The 18,679-nt window shown below is 45.4% G+C and overlaps 2 protein-coding genes across 2 annotated transcripts in view; one reads left to right on the top strand and one right to left on the bottom strand.

The window, feature by feature from the left end:
* WDR62 (WD repeat domain 62) overlaps window positions 1–658 on the bottom strand; it is a 55,775-nt gene extending 55,117 nt beyond the window's left edge. Inside the window, exon 1 of the mRNA XM_090261093.1 lies at window positions 413–658. Coding sequence (XP_090117219.1) covers window positions 413–589 — 177 coding nt within the window. The 5' untranslated portion in view covers window positions 590–658. The remainder of the gene's footprint in view (window positions 1–412) is intronic.
* A 13,632-nt stretch (window positions 659–14,290) lies between these two features.
* On the top strand, window positions 14,291–18,495 carry THAP8 (THAP domain containing 8). Its single transcript, XM_090259072.1, is given in 3 exon segments — window positions 14,291–14,309; window positions 14,312–14,411; window positions 18,324–18,495. Coding segments are annotated over 3 exon segments (291 nt in total).
* Window positions 18,496–18,679: the final 184 nt, after the last annotated feature.

The following is an 18,679-nucleotide window of genomic DNA, read 5'->3' as shown; positions in this document are numbered from 1 at the left end:
GGAATAAGGGAGAAGGAAAGAGAAGGCGGGGTGAGGGGAGGAGGTAAGAGCTGACGGAGAGTTGGGGCAGGTAAGACTCAGAAGCCTAAAGATATAGCCGGGGCGAGGTCACCCAAAGTGGAAGGGCCCAGAGAGACATGTAAAGACTGAAAGGGTTACAGGTGCAGGAAAGCGGGCCCAGGGCGGAATCCAGAAATACTCCAAGGGCTGAAGGTGGGGCTAGGGTTTAAGACGTGGAACTGGAAATGACGGGCAGTACCCGAGAGAGGAGACGGGAAAGTGGAAGGGGTCTTACCTAAAGGGACGGGCCTTAGGGTGCGACTGGGCCAGAGAGCCCAAAGCCGGGAGCTGATAGGCAGGGCCAAAGATCCAAGGGGAGGACCTGAAGTGGGCAGTACAGACAGCTCCTCACCCGGTTCTGCACTGTGTCCTCGGGCGCTGCCGGGAGTCGCGTCCGCCGACGCAGGCAAAGCGCTGGAGCAGGGGGCGGGGGGGACGGGCCCCTCCGTGCTGGAATTCCCGCCACGACAGATGGCAGCTTCGCGACTGCATCGTTCCGCGCACAACCTGCAGGCCCAAAGGCCGCCATGGTCGCACTGGAGCCGGGCGACCGTTACACTTCCCAACCGCCGAGGCTGCCGCCGCCGCTACTGCCGCCTCTACCACCACGCTGTAGAATAACGAACCGCCGCGGGAAAGCCGACGCCGCCACCCATTGGATGCGGTAGCTGCTCGTCTGGCCAATCGCAGGGCTGCCGGGCGGTACATTTACCAATGAGGGTTCAGAGGCGGAGTGGAGTGTTTGGCCGGGTGGAGCCACAACTAGGTTAAGCAATAGTGGCGGTTTCTATCCATCTGGGTTTCATCATTCACAGAAACGTACTGGTTTTAACTTTTACGTGGCCATGACTAAAGGAACATCCTCCCTCTTTTTCTGCCGCCCCAGGGCAACTAACAACGCAGTGGGAGTCTCCCGGATGTAACCTGGGGTGGGGCGGAAACAGACTGAATTCAGAGTTCGCGCAGGCTCAGAAACGCCGTAATAAAGTCTGGATGACCAACGGCAGGTGTATTGCTTTTCCCGCGGGACCAGGGCGTAGCTGGGGCAGCCCGGCAGGACAGATAGTGTTCTGGCGCTCCCCTCCCTACCGAGGCACTTGACGAGGCACCACTGCCCCTCACGTGAGGCAGGAGAGCGCGCGGGCGGGGCGGGGTTCGGCGGCTCCCGGTGAGCACCAAACTGCGGCTGCAAACAGGGAAAAACTCTACGGGGAGCCCTGGATGCTGTGGCTCAGTGGATTGAGCATCGGCCTGCGAGCCAAGTGTCGCTGGTTCGATTCCCAGTCAGGGCACATTACTAGGTTGCACATCAGGTCCCCAGTTAGGGGTGTGAGTGAGAGGCAACCACACAGTAAAAAGAAAAAAAGAACTCTACGGGCTGGCTGGGTGGACAGTTTTGCCTGAGTACGGCTGCGCTCCGAACTGCTCCAACACTGCGGCCTCCTGGACGCCGACCACCGTCTACAAGTGATCGCAACTCTACAAGTGATCGCAACAGGGGGGTGGTGCTTGCAGGGACCGGGTCCCGACGGTAAATGCCTCTGTCGACTCCTGGTGCAGCTTGCAGTCTCTAGAAGTGTAAAGAGACGTTATTCTCAGCATTTCACCCTGCTGGACATAAAAGACTCTGTCAGATCTTGTTCACGCTCTCATGGATAAGCAAGGGGTCAAAACGGAAGAACTGAAGTCACAATCTGGGTATCATTTATAATTCTTTCTTAAATACCATTGCCCGGAATCTAGTTTATTAACTCAAACTTTGACTCCCAAAGACATTCCCATCGTGCAATAATCACAACAAAATCTCTAACATGTTGGCAATTTTGTTATAAATGAAAATAGAGGAATTCTAACTAAACTAGTAGAACATTTTTTTAAGTATATTTTACTGATTATGTTGTTACAGAAGTCTCAACTTTTTTTCCCTTTGCTCCTCTGTCCAGTATCTCCCTTCCCTCCAGCAATCCCACCCCCCTTAGTTAATGTTCTTGGGTCATGCATATAAGTTCTTTGGCTTCACCCTTTCCTATATTATTCTTAACTTAACCCTGCCTATTTTGTACCAACCAGTTATGCTTCTTAATCCATGCACCATTTCCCCATTTCTCACCCTTCCCGCTCCCAGCTGATAACTCTCCAAATGATCCCCCTACCTATGATTCTGTTTCTATTCTGGTTTGCTTAGTTGGATTTTGTTTTTATTTTTTAGATTCAGTTGTTGATAGTTGTGAGTTTGTTGTCATTTTAATGTTCATAGTTTTGATTTTCTTTTTCTTAAGTAAGTCCCTTTGACATTTCATGTAATAATGGCTTGGTGATGATGAACTCTTTTAGCTTTACCTTGTCTGGGAAGCACTTCATCTGCCCTTCCATTCTAAACCATAGCTTTGCTGGATAGAGTATAATATTCCCTCATTTATCACAGGTATTACGTTCTAGATGCCCCCCACCCCGCAAAGTAGGAAACTTACATTTATTCTACACTCCTAAACCTACGTAACATTAACAACATATGTATACAGTACCGCAAAATCCCACGATATAGCAAAAAATCCGCGATAAATGTAATCTTGGTTGTAAGTCCTTGCTTTTCATCACGTTGAATACTTCTTGTTAGTCCCTTCTTGCCTGCAAAATTTCTTTTGAGAAATAAGCTGATAGTCTTATAGTCACCCCTTTGTAGGTAACTCTCTGCTTTCCTCTTGCTGCTTTTAAGATTCTCTGTTTAACTTTCACCTTTTGTATTTTAATTATGATGTGTCTTGGTGTGGTCCTTTTTGGGTCTATCTTGTTTGGGACTTTCTGTGCTTCCTGGACTTTATGTCTATTTCCTTTGCCAAATTTGGGAAGTTTTCCTTCATTATTTTTTCACATAAGCTTTCAATTTCTTGCTCTTCCTCTTCTCCTTCTGGCACCCCTGTGATTCAGATGTCGGCATGTTTAAACTTGTCCCAGGGGTTCCTAAGCCTCTCCTCATTTTTTTCAACTCTTGTTTCCTCATTCTGTACTGGTTGACTGTTTTTTTCTTCCTTATGTTCCAAATCACTGATTTGAACCCTGGTTTTCTTCCCTTCACCATTGGTTTTGTGTGGATTTTCCTTTGTTTCATTTAGCATAGCCTTCACTTCTTCCCTTATGCATTTGCCATACTCAGGTATATCTGTCAAGCCTGTGAGCATCTTTATCACCAATGTTTTGAACTCTGCGTCTGTGAGATTTGCTATCTTCTCATCGCTTAGTTCTCCCACTGGAACCTTGATCTGTTCCTCCTTTTGGGCCAACTTCTCTGTCTGCTCATCTTGACAGGCTCCTGTGTTTGTTTGCCTGTGTGTCTTAGGTAGAGCTATTGCTCCTGTTATTTTGTAAGGGGCAGAGCCTTAGGTATTCATCAGTACAGGGTGACCCGTTTCACCACATTGTGGCTCTGGGGGGGGGGGGTCTGAGAGGGAACAATGTGACTTGCTCAGCACTTGCCCCCTTTCCAGGCACTTCTTGCACTTCCATATTGGACTTGCGCCTCTCTAGCTGTTGCCCTGGCTGTTGTTCCCAGAGTGAGTAGGTCTGTGGACATTCTAGGGCCATGGGGACCCTTTAAACAGGCAGAATCTGCTGAGAGACCGGCAGTTTCTTCCTCCGCCCCAACCCCCTCTGGTTTGCATAGTGAGAAGCGATGAGGCTTTATTTTCCCTGGCCTGGGACTGTGAGCTGTGTGGTCTGGTCTGAGACTGGGAACACTCCCCAGGTGTCCCTCCCAACTTTTTTTTTTTTAATATGCTTTATTGATTATGCTGTTACAGTTGTCCCAATTGCTTTTCCCCTTGTTCCCCTACACCCAGTGACGCCCTCCCTCCAGTTGTCCCCCCCTTAGTCCATGCCCATTGGCTGTGCATATAGTTCTTCTCAACATCTTCCTGTCTACTCCACTCCCTCCTACTATGCTTCTTAATTCCTGTACCATATCCCTCCCTTTCCCTCTTTCCCCTCCCTGCTGACCTTCCCCCATAATGTTCCCCATACCTATAATTCTTTTCCCACTCTCGTTGCCTACTTAGTTTGCCTTTATTTTGGTTCCCTAGCTTCTGTTGTTGGTTTTTGTGATACCGTTTTCATTTTAATGTTCATAGTTTTGATCCTCTTTCTCCTAAACAAGTCCATTTAACATTTCATATAATAGTGGTTTGGATCAGATGAACTCCTTCGGTTTTACTCTGCCCTTCTATTCTGAATGACAGCTTCGCTGGATAGAGTAATCATGGTTGTAGGGTTTTGCTTTTCATTACTTTGCATATTTCTTGCCAGTCCCTTCTTGCCTGCAGAGTTTCTTTTGAGAAATCAGCTGAGAGTCTTATTGGGATGCCTTTGTATGTAATTCTCGTCTTCTCTCTTGCTGCTTTTAAGATTCCCTCTTTACCCTTAATTTTTGACATTTTTATGATAATGTGTCTTGGTGTGGTTCTCCTTGGGTCCAGTTTTTTTGGAACTCTCTGTGCTTCCTGGACCTGTAAGTCTTATTTCCTTCCCCAAGTTAGGGAAGTTCTGCTTCATTATTTTTTCACATAATTTTTCAATTCTAGATCTTCTTCTTTACCTTCTGGCAGCCCTATGATTCAGATGTTGGCCCACTTATAGCTGTCCCATAGGTTTCTGAGCATCTCCTAATTTTCCTCATTTTTCGTTTCCACTTTCTGCACTAGTTGACTGTTTGTTCCTTCCCTATGTTCCGATTTGTTGATTTGACCCCTGGTTTTCTTTCCCTCACCACTAGTGTCATATGTGTTTTTGTTCATTTCAGCAGGAGTAGCCTTCATTCCTTCCCCGTCTTGTTTAAGATCTGCTGTTAGTCTGTAAGCATTTTTATAACCAAAGCTCTGAACTGTGCCTCAGAAAGATTTCCTATCTGCTGCTTCATTAGATTAGATATTTGCTGTCTGGTCAGCTGCGTCACCAGGATCTCTATCATGATCTGTGTCATCCTGACAGTTTTGTGTTTATCTTTGCTTCCTGGGTGGGGCTGTCACATGTCCTGTGCTATAGGGGGCAGAGCCCCGTGCACTTATCACAACTGGGCAACCCTTCTCACCACACTGTAGCGTTCTCTGTGGGGGTGGGGGTCCAAGATGGATTCCTGCCGTTCACTCTCTGTCGAGAGACCGGGAGCCTCCTTCTCCATCCTCACCCCCTCCAGGCCTCACAGTCCAAGGCAATGGGGGTCTGCCTTCCACAGCGTTGGATTTGCTAATGGGTCTGGTCTGCAGCTGGAAGTGCTCCCCAGGCGCTTCTCGCCTCCTCTTAAATATGGGTGTCTGTGCTTACTGCCATCCTGCCACCATCGCTGCTGCTGCCATCGCCAGCACAGCTTGACCTCTCAGTCCTGGCTTTGTCCCTCCTACCCATCTGGGCAAGTACCAGTTCTTTATAACTTCATATGTTGGACTTCCATTTATTTTCTGGAACTTCTGGTTATTTCTGGTTTTGTGGTAGTTGTATTCCTTCTTAGTTGTGGAGGGAAATGGAGCATATCAGTCTAGGCCTCCATCTTGGCCGGAAGTCTCCTCCCGACTTTTTAAAATGTTTGACTGCACTTTCTGCCAGTCTACTGCTACCGCCACTACTGCCACCACACCGCAGACTCTCCACCCCGGCTTCGCCCCTCCTACCTGTCTGGATGAGTATTTCTTCTTTATATCTTTGTTGGACTTCCATGCAGCTCGATTTTCTGGAACTTCTGGTTGTCTCTATTTTTGAGGTAATTATATTCTTTCTTAGTTGTGGAAGGAGACCCAGCGTGTCTGTCTAGGCCTCCGTCTTCACTGAAAGTCTAGTAGGACATTTTTAAAAGCCCACATTCCCAGTCTGACCATTTCTGTCACAGTATAGTCGAGGCTGCCATTATGGCCTTCTTTCTCTCCACTTGCTGTTCCCTTTATTTATCAGTTCATTTGCCAGTTCTTCTATGTGCCCTGACCTGGGATCAAACCCACAACCTTGGCACATCAGGACAGCACTCCAACCAACCAAGCTACTTAGCCAGGGCTATGTCATCTTCTCTTAATGAGACACTGTGGTAGCTGCTTGCTGGTCTCCCTGCTTCCACTCTTGCCTGCCTTACAGCAGCAACGATAAGTTACTGTATGCCAGTCCCTGTTCCAAGTGTTCTACATATAATAATGAAGAGGACAATGACAACTGTACCTGGCAACTAGGTGACTTTATAAAAATAAGGTTATCTGTGTTGTTTAAGTCCAACCAGTGGCTACTAGGCTGTTCCTCCAATAGACTAGTCCATTTCCACCTCAAGGCCCACCCCTGAGTCAGTCTTGCAGAAGCCAATTAACTGAAAGTTAGGTGAGGAGCAGGTTGGGTGAGGAGCTGTTCCTAAAAGAGATTCAGGAGAGAGCATGGATGCTAGGTAGGAACAAGATAAAACATATCCAGAGGATTGGCTGCTAGGGAATAACTTAAAAGCCTGCCAACAGCCAAAGAAAACATTAGTTATGCTTTAGGCCCCTTCAGGAGCAAATGGCAGTCATCTCTAATGGGGTATGGAGTCAGGAAATTCATCTGGTTGGCAGTAACAAAGTCCTTAAATAATAATGGCTTAAACAAATTATGCGGTGTGTAGGAAGCATCATAGTTATGTTGCAGCAACAAATTCAAAGTCTCAGTGGCTTATTACAAGAAAGGTTTATTTCTTGCTCACACTATGTTCTTTGCAGGTCATTTGTTGGCTGTATTCTACACTATCTTAATTGTGGACTCAGGATGAAGGAATCGCCCCTGTATGGAATATTGCTGGTCTTGTGGGAGGGGGAAAAGAGACAGTGGGGAGAATCACCCAATGGTTCCTGCTAAATTGTATATTTAGAAGTGACCCATGTTACTTCACTGCTTTGGCCAAAACAAGTCTATGGCAAGCCTCAGGTAAACTAGAGATATGTGATTTTCATGTAGGGAAGGGCAGCAAATATTTTGAACAATAATACACTCTACCTCAGAGTTTATTTTTCTCATATAACGTAAGTACAGGGGTTGGCTAACCAGCACTAGTGTGGAGTCAGAGATGAGGGGCCTTTCTGCTCTGTCATCCTTAGCATGCTACAGCTTCATCCAAGATGGCTGCCAGTGCCCAGTCATTATGCCCTACCATTCCTAGCAAGAAGAAAAGGGAAGGAAGGAAGAACCCAAAGGACCCAACTCTAAACTGAGTCAGCCCCCTTTACAAACTTTTCTCAGAAACTTCATCCAGCCCTGGCTGGTGTGGCTCAGCAGATTGAGCACCCACCTGTGAGCTGAAAGGTCACCAGTTGGATTCCTCATCAGGGCACATTCTTGGGTGTTGGGCCAGCTCCTCAATTGGTGGCATGTGACAGCCAGCTAATTGATGTTCTCTCACACACTGAAGTTTCTCCCTGAAAATAAATAAATAAAATATTTTAAAGAAAGAAAGAAAGAAAGACACTTCACCCAATATTGGGTTCTTTGTTTTTGGTCGCCCCCAACTGCAAAGGAGGCTGGGAAATGTAGCCTTTTAGTTGGGCATTTAACAGTCTTGAAGAAATTTTGAGTTAGTAAGGAAGAAAAGAAGAGCTTCTAGCAGTGTATGCTAGTCCATGCTCTAGATAAGATGACTAGCAAGACTAAAATATTCTATTAAGAAAGGAGGACACTGGCTGTTCACTTAAGGTAGATTTTTAGAGAGGGCTATTGCCCATCATAAATGTTGCCATTCAGAGGAACAAAAGAAAATTAGAACAAGACCAAATTAGGAAGAGGTTTTTTTTTTTTAAATTATGTTCTTTATCCTCTTTTGCCCCTTGAGATGCTCTGATTCCACTTGAGAACCCCTTCACATTTAAGGTACCATCCCAGATATATCACACAACATGAAAGTATTCATTGGCCAGAACTCAGTTATGTTGTCTCACCTATCTGCAAAGGAATGTTGGAATGTTGGAAGCATTCATAATATGCATTAAGGCCATGCATATTATGGCTGCAAATAAAGTTGGAGTTTTGTTAGTAAGGAAGAAGAGAGTTGGTAATGGAGTTATCCTGGCCCTAGTGTAGGGGTTGGGAAGTGCTGCTACACTGGATTTCCTATGTGTGTCCAGGCAGAATGGGGCTGGTGAGAGCATTTGGATCCCAGACTAAGGCTGAAGGGACTGCAGCAGCCAAAATACCTGGCTGTGGGTCTTCGGGTTCTGGTCTTTGGGTGCCACAGCTCTTCTCTCAGTCAGCCCTTCTGTCCTCTTTCACCAGCTGCATCCCCCCCCTCCCTTTTTCCTCTCTGTCTTTTGCCTGAGAAGTCTTGCTCCCATCCCCACCTCTGTCCATCCCATCCACCTCCTCTATACTGGTGGCCTCTTTAGTTTTCGCGTGTTCTTCCCAGTGTTTCTTTATGCAAATACAAGGAAATTTGAATATATGTTCATATTTCCCCCCTTATTACTATACTAGTTTCCTTTGACTGTTGTAACAAACTTGGCGGCTTAAGAGAACAGGAATTATTCTCACAGTCCATATTGGGTTTTTTTTTTCCCCACTGTCTACACTTGATCTTGGTGTTTATTATGTAGAGAGACTAGCTAACAGACACCCGATTAGTTGCTAATTATATCTCTAGGGAACACAATTTTCGTTGAGCTAGATCTGACACTTGTTTTTGACTAACTTGTGGCATCTGAATCCAAAAATGACCCCAGTTTTTCTCTATCATGTCAACCTTTTAAGGTACAGGATACCCTTTCTTTGTCCCAAAATCATACAAAATGTACATACAAAGAAAAATAAAGAAAAAATTACCTGAATATACTGTTTATTTAGAGTTATTTTATTCATATAAATGCTATATATTATTACCGTAAGTCAAATTTTGTACAAGTAGTACAAAATACCTTAATATGTATGTTACCAAACATACATATTAAGGTATTTTATCTTTTCAAACGACAGGCTAGGAAATGCCAAAATTAGGTACTTGAAACCATCTCCTTCAGTTGGCAAAGCTGTAACAAATTGCTTCATGAGATCCAGTTTTATGTGCAGAGGTGGGAATATAATGTTCTTTCCTTCAACAAGTGGCTCATGTAGAATGTTTGGATTACCAGGTTTGAGGTCAGATCTTGGAGGCCAATTTGACTCCACCCAATGCTTCTCACAAGCTCTGCTGTCCCACATACACAGAAAACAGGGATACTTGGTGATTCCGTGTTGCTGACCAAGAAGGAAGCAGACCATTTTAAGGTCAACACAGATGTTCCAATTGTGCTTGTGATATTGCAATAGATCAATGACTCTCTTTATGTCTTCATATTCTTCACGAAAACAAACTGAATGGCCAATTGGGACTGCACCAAATAAATTGCCATTGTGGAGGAGGACACACGTTAAGTTCTGCTTTGAGCTATCGACGAACAGTCGCTATTCAGTTGCGTTATGGATTGGAATTCCTAATTCCTCCATTAAACGATGTATGTTATGGCAATACACAAACCCACTGTCACTTCGAAAGTACTGCAGAAATGGACTTTCTCTTGATCGAAAGTAGGACGCCTTCACTCCTCTTCCAAGCAAGTTTTTCTCATGCAGTTTGATGCCAGGAGTTTTGAAGCCTCTTTGGATAGTCCCAAATCTCGTGCCAAATTGTTCCACTCATGCTGATCAAATCTCTTAAGAACTGAGTCATCTTCAATTTCAAAATCTTCATCGTTGCTATCACTAAGTTCTTCACCATACTCCTGTTTTTCAAAAGAGGGTAGTTCAGTGAAAACTGGCACTGGGATATCAGCTGAATGAGGCACTGGGCTTATAGCTGATGGTAGACTAGGATACTCTATTTTACATTTATTTTTCCTGTTATATCCTGATGTTTTCACTATACAAAAGTAACAGTCACTTGAATGATCTCTGGGCCCTCGCCAAACCATAGGTATACCAAATGGCAATTTATCACGTGTTCCCTTCGTCCACATCTGTAAATTCTCGACACACTGCTTGCATACCTTGTGAGGGGCCCAAGACTTACCTTGATCACCAAGTTTTACTTTAAAATATGCAAAATAAGCTTGCCTGACAAATACACTGATGTTTGTCCTTTGACTGGGAATGGTAAAACCGCCACAGATATAACAAAATGAATCAGGGTTGTTTAGGCACTTACAATGAGAAATAGCAGAGGCAGACATGATCTGAAGGAAAGGAAATAAGTATGTATGTAAATTTTTTAAAAATCTGCTAACTTCTTGTATACAGACAAGAACTCAGACTACACTTCAGAATACGATTCACTATATAGAGCAGCACAGAGCCTCTCACCACTCTGTCTTACGTGTAACTGAATAGCCTAGACAAGTATGAACTCATTGCTGGTCTCCAAGGTCGTCCCCCAGCCCTCCCCACTCGAGGGAGGTTTGCTCTCAGCCAATAGGAGAGCACTAGTACTTCCCTCCATCAAGGCTCGATCCAGCCTAGAGTGGTCACATTAAGATAAGTTGTACAGAAAAAACTTGATGTGATAGAAGAAAACTAACTGCAATTTGAAATCAGCATGCCCATTTGAGTCTAAAACAGCTGAAAAATCGAACTCAACAGGAATTATGTTAAAAATTGTTCCCCTGTGTATTCAGTCAGCTCTGGGTCTGGGGAAGGGCCAGGCTAATGAGATTCAACTGCAGTTCAGGCCTTTACTTTGATGCTGGCCTCCTAACCTATACATGCAGATCATAGGCACAGGGGTGAGTTCACTGACCAGAGCCGCAAAATCCATCTTGCAGTCTGGAAAAACAGTAGGGTGCCTCACAGTCCTCCCATCTCCTGCCAGGCTCCTGCTCAGGCCTCCTGCTGGCCCGGGCGCCCCATGGCAACGTGCCCAGGTATGGCGGCGGTAAGAGTTGCAGGCGGTGGCCGTGTGGGCTGCACCATCCAGCTCTGCTGTGCACTCATGCTTATTGGTTTTACTTGCCAAAATCAAAGTATTGGCAGTGCTGCATTCCCTGGGAAGCTCCAAGGATGATCCGTTCCTTGCTCCTTCCAGTTTTTGGTGCCTGCAGGCATTCCTTGGCTTGTGGCCACATTACTCCAATCTCTGCCCCCATAGTTGTATCACCTTCTCCTCTTTTGTCTGTGATACTGCATTTAAGGCCAGTCTGGATGATCTGGGGTAATTTCCCCATTTCATGACATTTTTTGTCATGAAATGTAATATTCATAGATTCCAGGGACATAGGCATCTTTTGGAGACCATTATTCAGCCTACCACAATAACTAAAAGCTGACATACTCTGTGTGGAACCTTACTTTATTCAGATAATATATGCCTGACAATTGCATGTCAGTTCCTAGAGTGCCTCCACAGGCTGTTTTAGAGCTGCGTAATACTGTTTTGTGTACATGTGACTGAATTTATTTACTCTGTCTCCTATAGATTTTATTGTTCCCCACTCTCTAACACTCCTTACTCTTCCTTTTTAACAGAGAGCAGGCTTCATAGGCTTCAGCAAGTAAAGGTATCTAGTGTTTTTACAGTTCACTTCTATTTATGGAATTGGTACTTGTTTTCCAGTTGCAACTTAGTATAAAGTTAATCAAAGATATCTTTGATTAACACTTAAAGTTGGTGAATTTTAAGAAAAATATTAAGTAAATAATGTCACAGATATGGAAGACATTGTGAAGGTGGGATGTGGATGACTGATTGTAACAGTTACACTATGAACAAACTATCCCCAAATTTATTAGCTTGATATAAATGTTTAATGTCTCACAGTTTCTGGCAGCACCCACAGGACATAATAGCCAAAATGTAATCATGTGGCCACCCATGTAGTCAACTGTGACTACAATTGAAGCTAGAAAATGAGATCTTTATTGTGGACAGTCTTGAGCCCATATCTAAGTAGAATGCATTGCTTTACTGATGTTGGGGACAAATGGCACCAGGATACAGAAGTAGTGGGGGCACCACCAGAGGTTGCCTTATCAGATAATCCTGACACTCCCACTGAGAAAGCTTTTATTTACAGTTGTCCCTTTCTATATCGCGGTTCACTTATCACAGCCTCACTGTATTGCAGGATTTTAAAAAATATTATATTTAACTATTTATTGTGGATTTTTTGCTATATCGCAGGATTTTGCGGTACTGTATATGTATGTTGTTAAAGTTATGTAGGTTTAAGAGTGTAGAATATATTGAAGAACATAAGTAGTGTTCATAAAAGTGTGGAAAAGGTTAATAAGGGAGTGGGAAAGGGTAATAAGGGACTGGGAACGGTTTATAAGTGCGTGGGAAGGGTTTATAAAGCCTTAAAATATATATAAATACTCAAATAAATGTAAGGTTCCTACTTCGCGGATTTTCACCTCTCTCAGGGGTTCTAGAACGTAATATCCATGATAAGTGAGGGAATACTGTAGTCCATTTTTCAAAAAACGTTTTAATTTTAATTTTTAATTGTGGTGAAATATGCATAACATAAAATCTTACCATTTTAACCATATTTAAAGATTTTATTTATTTATTTTTAGAGAGAAGGGTAGGGAGGGAGAAAGGGAGGGAAACGTCAATGTGTGGTTGCCTCTTGCGTGTCCCCATCTGGGAACCTGGCCTGCAACCCAGGCACATGTCCTGACTGGGAGTCAAACCGGTGACCCTTTGGTTCACAGGCTGGTACTCAATCCGCTGAGCCACACCAGCCTGGCCTTAACCATTTTTAACTGTACAGTTCAGTAGTAGTAAGTATATTCAAATTGTCATGCAACCTATCTTCCGAAATGTGTTATCTTGTGAAACTGAAATGGTACCCATTAAACAGCTCTCGGTTTCTGCTTCTCCCCAGTCCCTGGCAACAACCATATTTACTTCTATTTCCATGAATCTGAGTATTCTAGATACCTCATGTAAGTGGAATCATGCAGTATATATTTTTGTGTGTGTGGCTGGCTAATTTCACTTACCATAATGTCCTCAAGGTTCATTCATGTTATAAATTTCTTTCTTTTAAAAGCTGAATAATATTTAATTGTATATATATACCACATTTTGCTAATTTATACATATGTTAATGGATACCTGAGTTTCTTCTACCTTTTGGCTATTGCAAATAATACTTTTATGAACATTAGCATGCAAATATCTCTTTGAGAACATGCTTTTAATTCTTTTGTGCCTATATCCAGAAATGGAATTTTTGGATCATATAGTTATTGTATTTTTAATTTTTTGAAGAACTGCCATACTATTTCATTGAGGCTGCTCCATTTTACATTCCCACCAACAGTACACAGGGTTCCAGTTTCTGCGCATCCTTGCAAACACTTGTTATTTTCTTTTCTTTTTTTTAAATACTAGCTATTCTACTGGTTATGAGGTGATACCTTGTGGTTTTGATTGGCACTTTTCTAATAATTAGTGATGTTAAGCATCTTTTCATATGCTACTTGGCCATTTGTATATCTTCTTTGGAGAAATGTTTATTCAAGTTCTTTGCCCATTTTAAAATCAGGCTATTCTTTGTTGTTTAAAAACTGTTTAACAGGTGTTTTCAAGCATACACAAAAAAGAGTTGTATAAATGAATCCTCATGTATCCATCATCCAGTTTCACCAGTTGTCAACATTTTGCCAATCTTTTTCATCTACGCTCCTCCCACATACACCTTTAATGCAGTATATTACAGTGAACTCCAGACATTAGGTCTTTTATCCATAAATATTTAATAGGTGACTATTTTAAAATCACAAATCAATATAATTATCACACCTAGAAAATTTTCTTTCAATTATCTGATATCCAATTCATGTCCAGTTCCCCCCAACTGTTACAATGTCTTTTTATAGTGATCTGTTGCAGAACGAGGCCCAGATCCTGCATTTGGGTTGATGTTTCTTAAATCTCTTTCAGTCTATAGTCGCACCCCCATGAAGTGGGCAGGGAGACCAGGAAGAAGGCAAAAACCCAGACCTAGAGGATGGAAACTAGATGGGAGAAGTAGTGGAGGTGGGAGAGGCAGGTTGATGCTGGGAGTTTAAAAAGTGGAGTGGAAGAATGCAATATGGGTAGGAGGCAAAGAGAGCCAGGGGATGGAGGGGGGATGCAGGGGTTTGGAGCCCAAGGACCTGGGCGTGAGTGTTGGCGGGGCAGTGGGGTTGGCCTGGACCTGGTATCACCAACCCCACTACCTGGCAGGTTCCACTGAAGGATGGCCTCCGGCTGTAGGCCTGGCTGCAGCGCATGGGCCACCAGCACCTGTGCCGCAGCACTTCACACCTTCCTGCTTCCAGTGGTACTGGGGTGTGTGCTACCTGTGGCCAGATTTTGTGTCCTCCATCTTCTCTGGACACTGTGCACCCAGGTGAGCACAGGGTGGTCCCACTGCTGGAGGCTGACCACCTCCCACCCTTCACCCCTGTCTTACTCTTACCCACCTGAGAAGTAACTTATGGAGTCTTATATTTAGGGAAGTACTGTTACAGAAACAGGGGAGTCCAAAAACCCCAGAGTTTGCGGCTGGGGGATGGGGAGAAGGAAGCAGCTCTTAGAATGCCTCCACATGCCTGAGGCTGGTGGGCTAGTGTCTTTCTTATGCAAAATGGCTTTAATGCATCAAAAGCCTCAGGTAGATGGGAGGAGTCTTGAACCAGGGGACGGTATGGAGAAAGCACGCAGAGCCTACGTAAGGTTCTGTGAATGGTCAGAACTGTTTGCAACGCCCACTGCGTCAGAGGACGCAGTCAGGGATATATAAGCAGCTGCGGACATTTTAGTGCTCTCTCTCTTGCGCGCGCTCGCTCTCTCGCTCGTGTTCTCGCCCTCACGCTCTCGCCCCCTCCATGTGGCTTGGCGAAGGGGCCTTCTCCATGCAGAATAAAGAAGCTAAGTTCTCCATGTGGCTTGGAGAAGGGGTCTCCAGGCTGCTTTAAGAGGCTCTCGCCACGCGGTTTTGAGGAGAAGGGATCCATGCGGTTTGCAGGAAGAAAGCAATTTGCAAGGAGGCTGAGAATCCAGGCGGTTCTGCATTGAGAGCTGGAGGGCACCACAGCACAGAAAGGACCTCCCCAATCAGAACTGAGTGATTGGCAGCTGCTGGTAAAGCTGAACTGTGGAAAGTAGGGAAACGGTGTTTCTGACCTCCCTAAAACTGGTTAGGTTTGGTAGAGGGGATGCAAGGATATGTGTAACTGTTAAATAAACAATTTCTCTTTCCACTCAAACATAATATTCAGAGTTGTAATTCTGGCGGCGGGCAATCGGGCCCCTAACTAAAGAGCCCGTGGGTTTGTTTTCAGTTGAAGCAGCCCAGGGGTTCTGTAACAGTACCACCTGGAACTTTACTCTCAGCCCTCTCTCTTGAGGAAAGTTCTTCCCAAAGGTCTGGACTTACCCGAGGTTAGTCCCCCTTAGAGCCTGATCCCCCACCCATAGTCCTCTCCTGAGGAAAGCCCCTCTGGAGCCCCGCCCAGAGGTTCCCCTCCCCCCATGCCTTGTCTCCCAGAGGCAGTGGAGTCCCCAAAGCAACCAGGAGCCAGTCCTGCCTCCACAGAAGGCCACAGCACCCGTCCCTGGCCTAGTCATCCTGGTGTTACAGAAACAGGGGAGTCCAAAAATCCCCAGAGTTTGCTGCTAGGGGATGGGGAGAAGTAAGCAGCTTTTCAAATGCTTCCACATGCCTGAGGCTGGTGGCTACTGTCTTTCTTATGCAAAATGGCTTTAATGCATCCAAAGCCTCAGGCAGATGGGAGGAGTCTTGAACCAGGGGACGGTATGGAGAAAGCACACAGAGCCTAGGTAAGGGTCTGTGAATGGTCAGAACTGTTTGCAATGCCCACTGCATCAGATGACGCAATCAGGGATATATAAGCAGCTGCAGACATTTTAGCTCTGACTCTGGCTCTCGCTCGTGCTCTCTGAGACGCTCGCTCTCAGACTCTCGCTCTCGCTCTGGCTCTGGCGCTCAGACTCTCTCTGGCTCTCGCTCGTGCTCTCGCTCTGGGACTCTCGCTCTCTCACTCGCGCTCTGGCTCTGGCGCTCTGACTCACTCTCTCACTCTAGCTCTCGGGCTCTCTCGCTCTCGCTCTCTCGTGTGCTCCCTCCACATGGCTTGGTGAAGGGGCCTTCTCCATGTGGCTTGGAGAAGGGGTCTCCAGGCTGCTTTAAGAGGCTCTCGCCATGCAGTTTTGAGAAGGAGAGAAGATCCACACGGTTTGCAGGAAGAAGGCAGTTTGCAAGAAGGCTGAGAATCCAGGTGGTTCTGCATTGAGAGCTGGAGGGCACCACAGCACAGAAAGGACCTCCCCAATCATATTGAATGATTGGCAGCTGCTGGTAAAGCTGAACTGTGTTTGGAAAGTAGGGAAACGGTTTCTCCGACTTTCCTAAAACTAGCCTGGTTTGGAAGGGGGGGAGGCAAGGATATGTGTTTGTGGGTATTTTAAAGAGCATAAGACTTAACAACAGAAATCCGCAAATAACTAAATCTATATAACTGTTAAATAAACAATTCTTTTTCTTTTCACCAAACTCTGGTATTGAGAGTTATAATTTTGGCGGCGGGCAATCGGGCCCCTAACTAAAGAGCCCATGGGTTTGTTTTCAACTGGAGCAGCCCAGGGGTTCTGTAACACTGGCACATGGCCCTGAACATCTGGTGGTGCTGGGACCAGCATCAAGAGACCCTGAGGCTGCTGCCACTCTGTTTCTGAACACCCCCCACCCCCACCCCAGCAACCCGGGTGTTTTGCTGGCTCCTGTAGGGCCTCACCCTGGAGTCCCCTCCCAGTACCCACAGGCTGAGCTGGGCTTAGCACTGGGAGTGCTGTTTCAGAGAGTGCAAAGACTGTAGGAGTACCAAGAGCAGCACCAGGCAGCAGGCTCAGCTGCACAAGGAGAACTTGCTGTGAAGGGTGAGTGGAACCTACCTGACCCACACAGCATGTGTTTTTGCTTAAGCTAGAGCCCGATATTTAAAAATCAGAACATTTCATCCATGTTTCCAAATTTTTGGCTTTTCTTGGAAAAAAATCAATCTGGCAAAGTAGTGATTGTCTCACTTATTAATATTTAAGAAGCCCTTACTCTATGCCAGACACACAGTTAATAACTTTTTGAAAACTCACTATGATTTTTATACTTGTCCCCATTTTCCAGATGAAAAAGCTGAGGCACAGAATGACACAGTGATTTGTTCAAAGTCAGACAAAGCCATTAACTTGCAGAGTCAGGATTCAAACCAGGTGTCTGGCTCTGGAGGAAGCCTGGGAGCTCCTGTTGGAGTGTCCCTGTCTGGCCCCTATAGAGCCTGAGTTTGTAAACTCTCTACTAGAGTTCCCCACACCCTATCTAAGGTCTTTCACCACTCTGTTTTACTATTATTTTTTTGGGAGGGGGAGCAGGATATCATGTCTCTAAAGATCAAAGTTTGACCAGGTCTTTTCTCTGCTTAAAACCCCAAGCCCAAGCTTGAGATGCCAGGGCTCTGGCCTTGCCTGGACAAGAAAGGTGGGAGGGGAGCCCCCACAGTACCTCTGAGCTAAGGAGTCTCAACCTGACAAACAGTGGATTGGACATGGCCCACAGTTATTGTTTGTTTGACTTCAACAGTGCTTTAAAATAATTTCTGATCTTTCCTGAAGGCTCAGCAAATCTAGCAGCACTGGGTTCATATTCCCAGTTAGTAGCAGTTAGTTGGAGCTGCAATGTGGCTGTCCCTGGAGTCTTTATGCTTGAGACTGTGGCCTGAATCATGCTGGGGCACAAGAGGGACATACAATGGGGCAAGGACAGAGCTCAGACTTGGGCCTGGGGCTCTTCATGAAGCCTTCCAGTGCCACTGAACTTATATTTTTCTTTTCCTCCCCTGTCCCCACTAGATCCCCAACTCTCAATCTCCTCTTTTTTTCCTCAGTCATCTTTGTCTATCTGCTCCCCAGTTGCTCTATTCTCCCATCTATTTCTCCACTTGCTCATGTCTCTCTTCATCTGCATCTTTCTGTGTCTCCCATATTTATGCCCCTGTCTCTCTGTCCCTACATTTCTCCTGTCCCCCATATCTATCTCTCCATGTCTCTGTCAACCCACATCTCTTTCCCTGTTTCTCCATACTTCTTTATTCCCCATGAATCTCTCTTGGGCTCTCACATCTGCTTCCCTGTTTCCTCATATCTCTCTCTGCCTACATCACTCTGTTTTTCCTGACAACCTCCTCCCACCTGGGCCTCCCTGTTCCTCATCATTTCTTCCCCCTCCTTATTGCTTCCCTTCCCTCAGTCTTCTGTGTTCTCCATCTCTACCACTTCTTTTCTCTGAACCTAAGGAATCCCAGGCCTTCACTATCATCTGTGGAGGGCCCGAGATAACTGTGGTCCTTGCCCAGGGTCCTGTACTTCCCATACTGCATGCTAAGCCTGAGCTCCTGGACATTCAGACTCCCAATGCATAAAGACCAGGACAGATGTTACTCAACAGATGATAGAAAACAGAGGAAGAAACTGATCACATAAGGCCTTGGTTCATCCCCACCACCCATCCTTGGACATAGCAGTGCCTCTCTCAAGGGTCTGGCTCCCACTATTCCCTCCTAGGGACCCCTTAAATTTTAGGGCCAAGCTGGGCCCAAGACCCCT

The sequence above is a fragment of the Furipterus horrens genome, unplaced genomic scaffold (assembly GCF_987537825.1).
Source record: "Furipterus horrens unplaced genomic scaffold, mFurHor1.1.pri manual_scaffold_13, whole genome shotgun sequence".
Lineage (NCBI taxonomy): Eukaryota > Metazoa > Chordata > Mammalia > Chiroptera > Furipteridae > Furipterus > Furipterus horrens.
The sequence above is the reverse complement of the archived record's forward strand: the minus strand, read 5'-3'. Positions and strand labels throughout refer to the sequence as shown.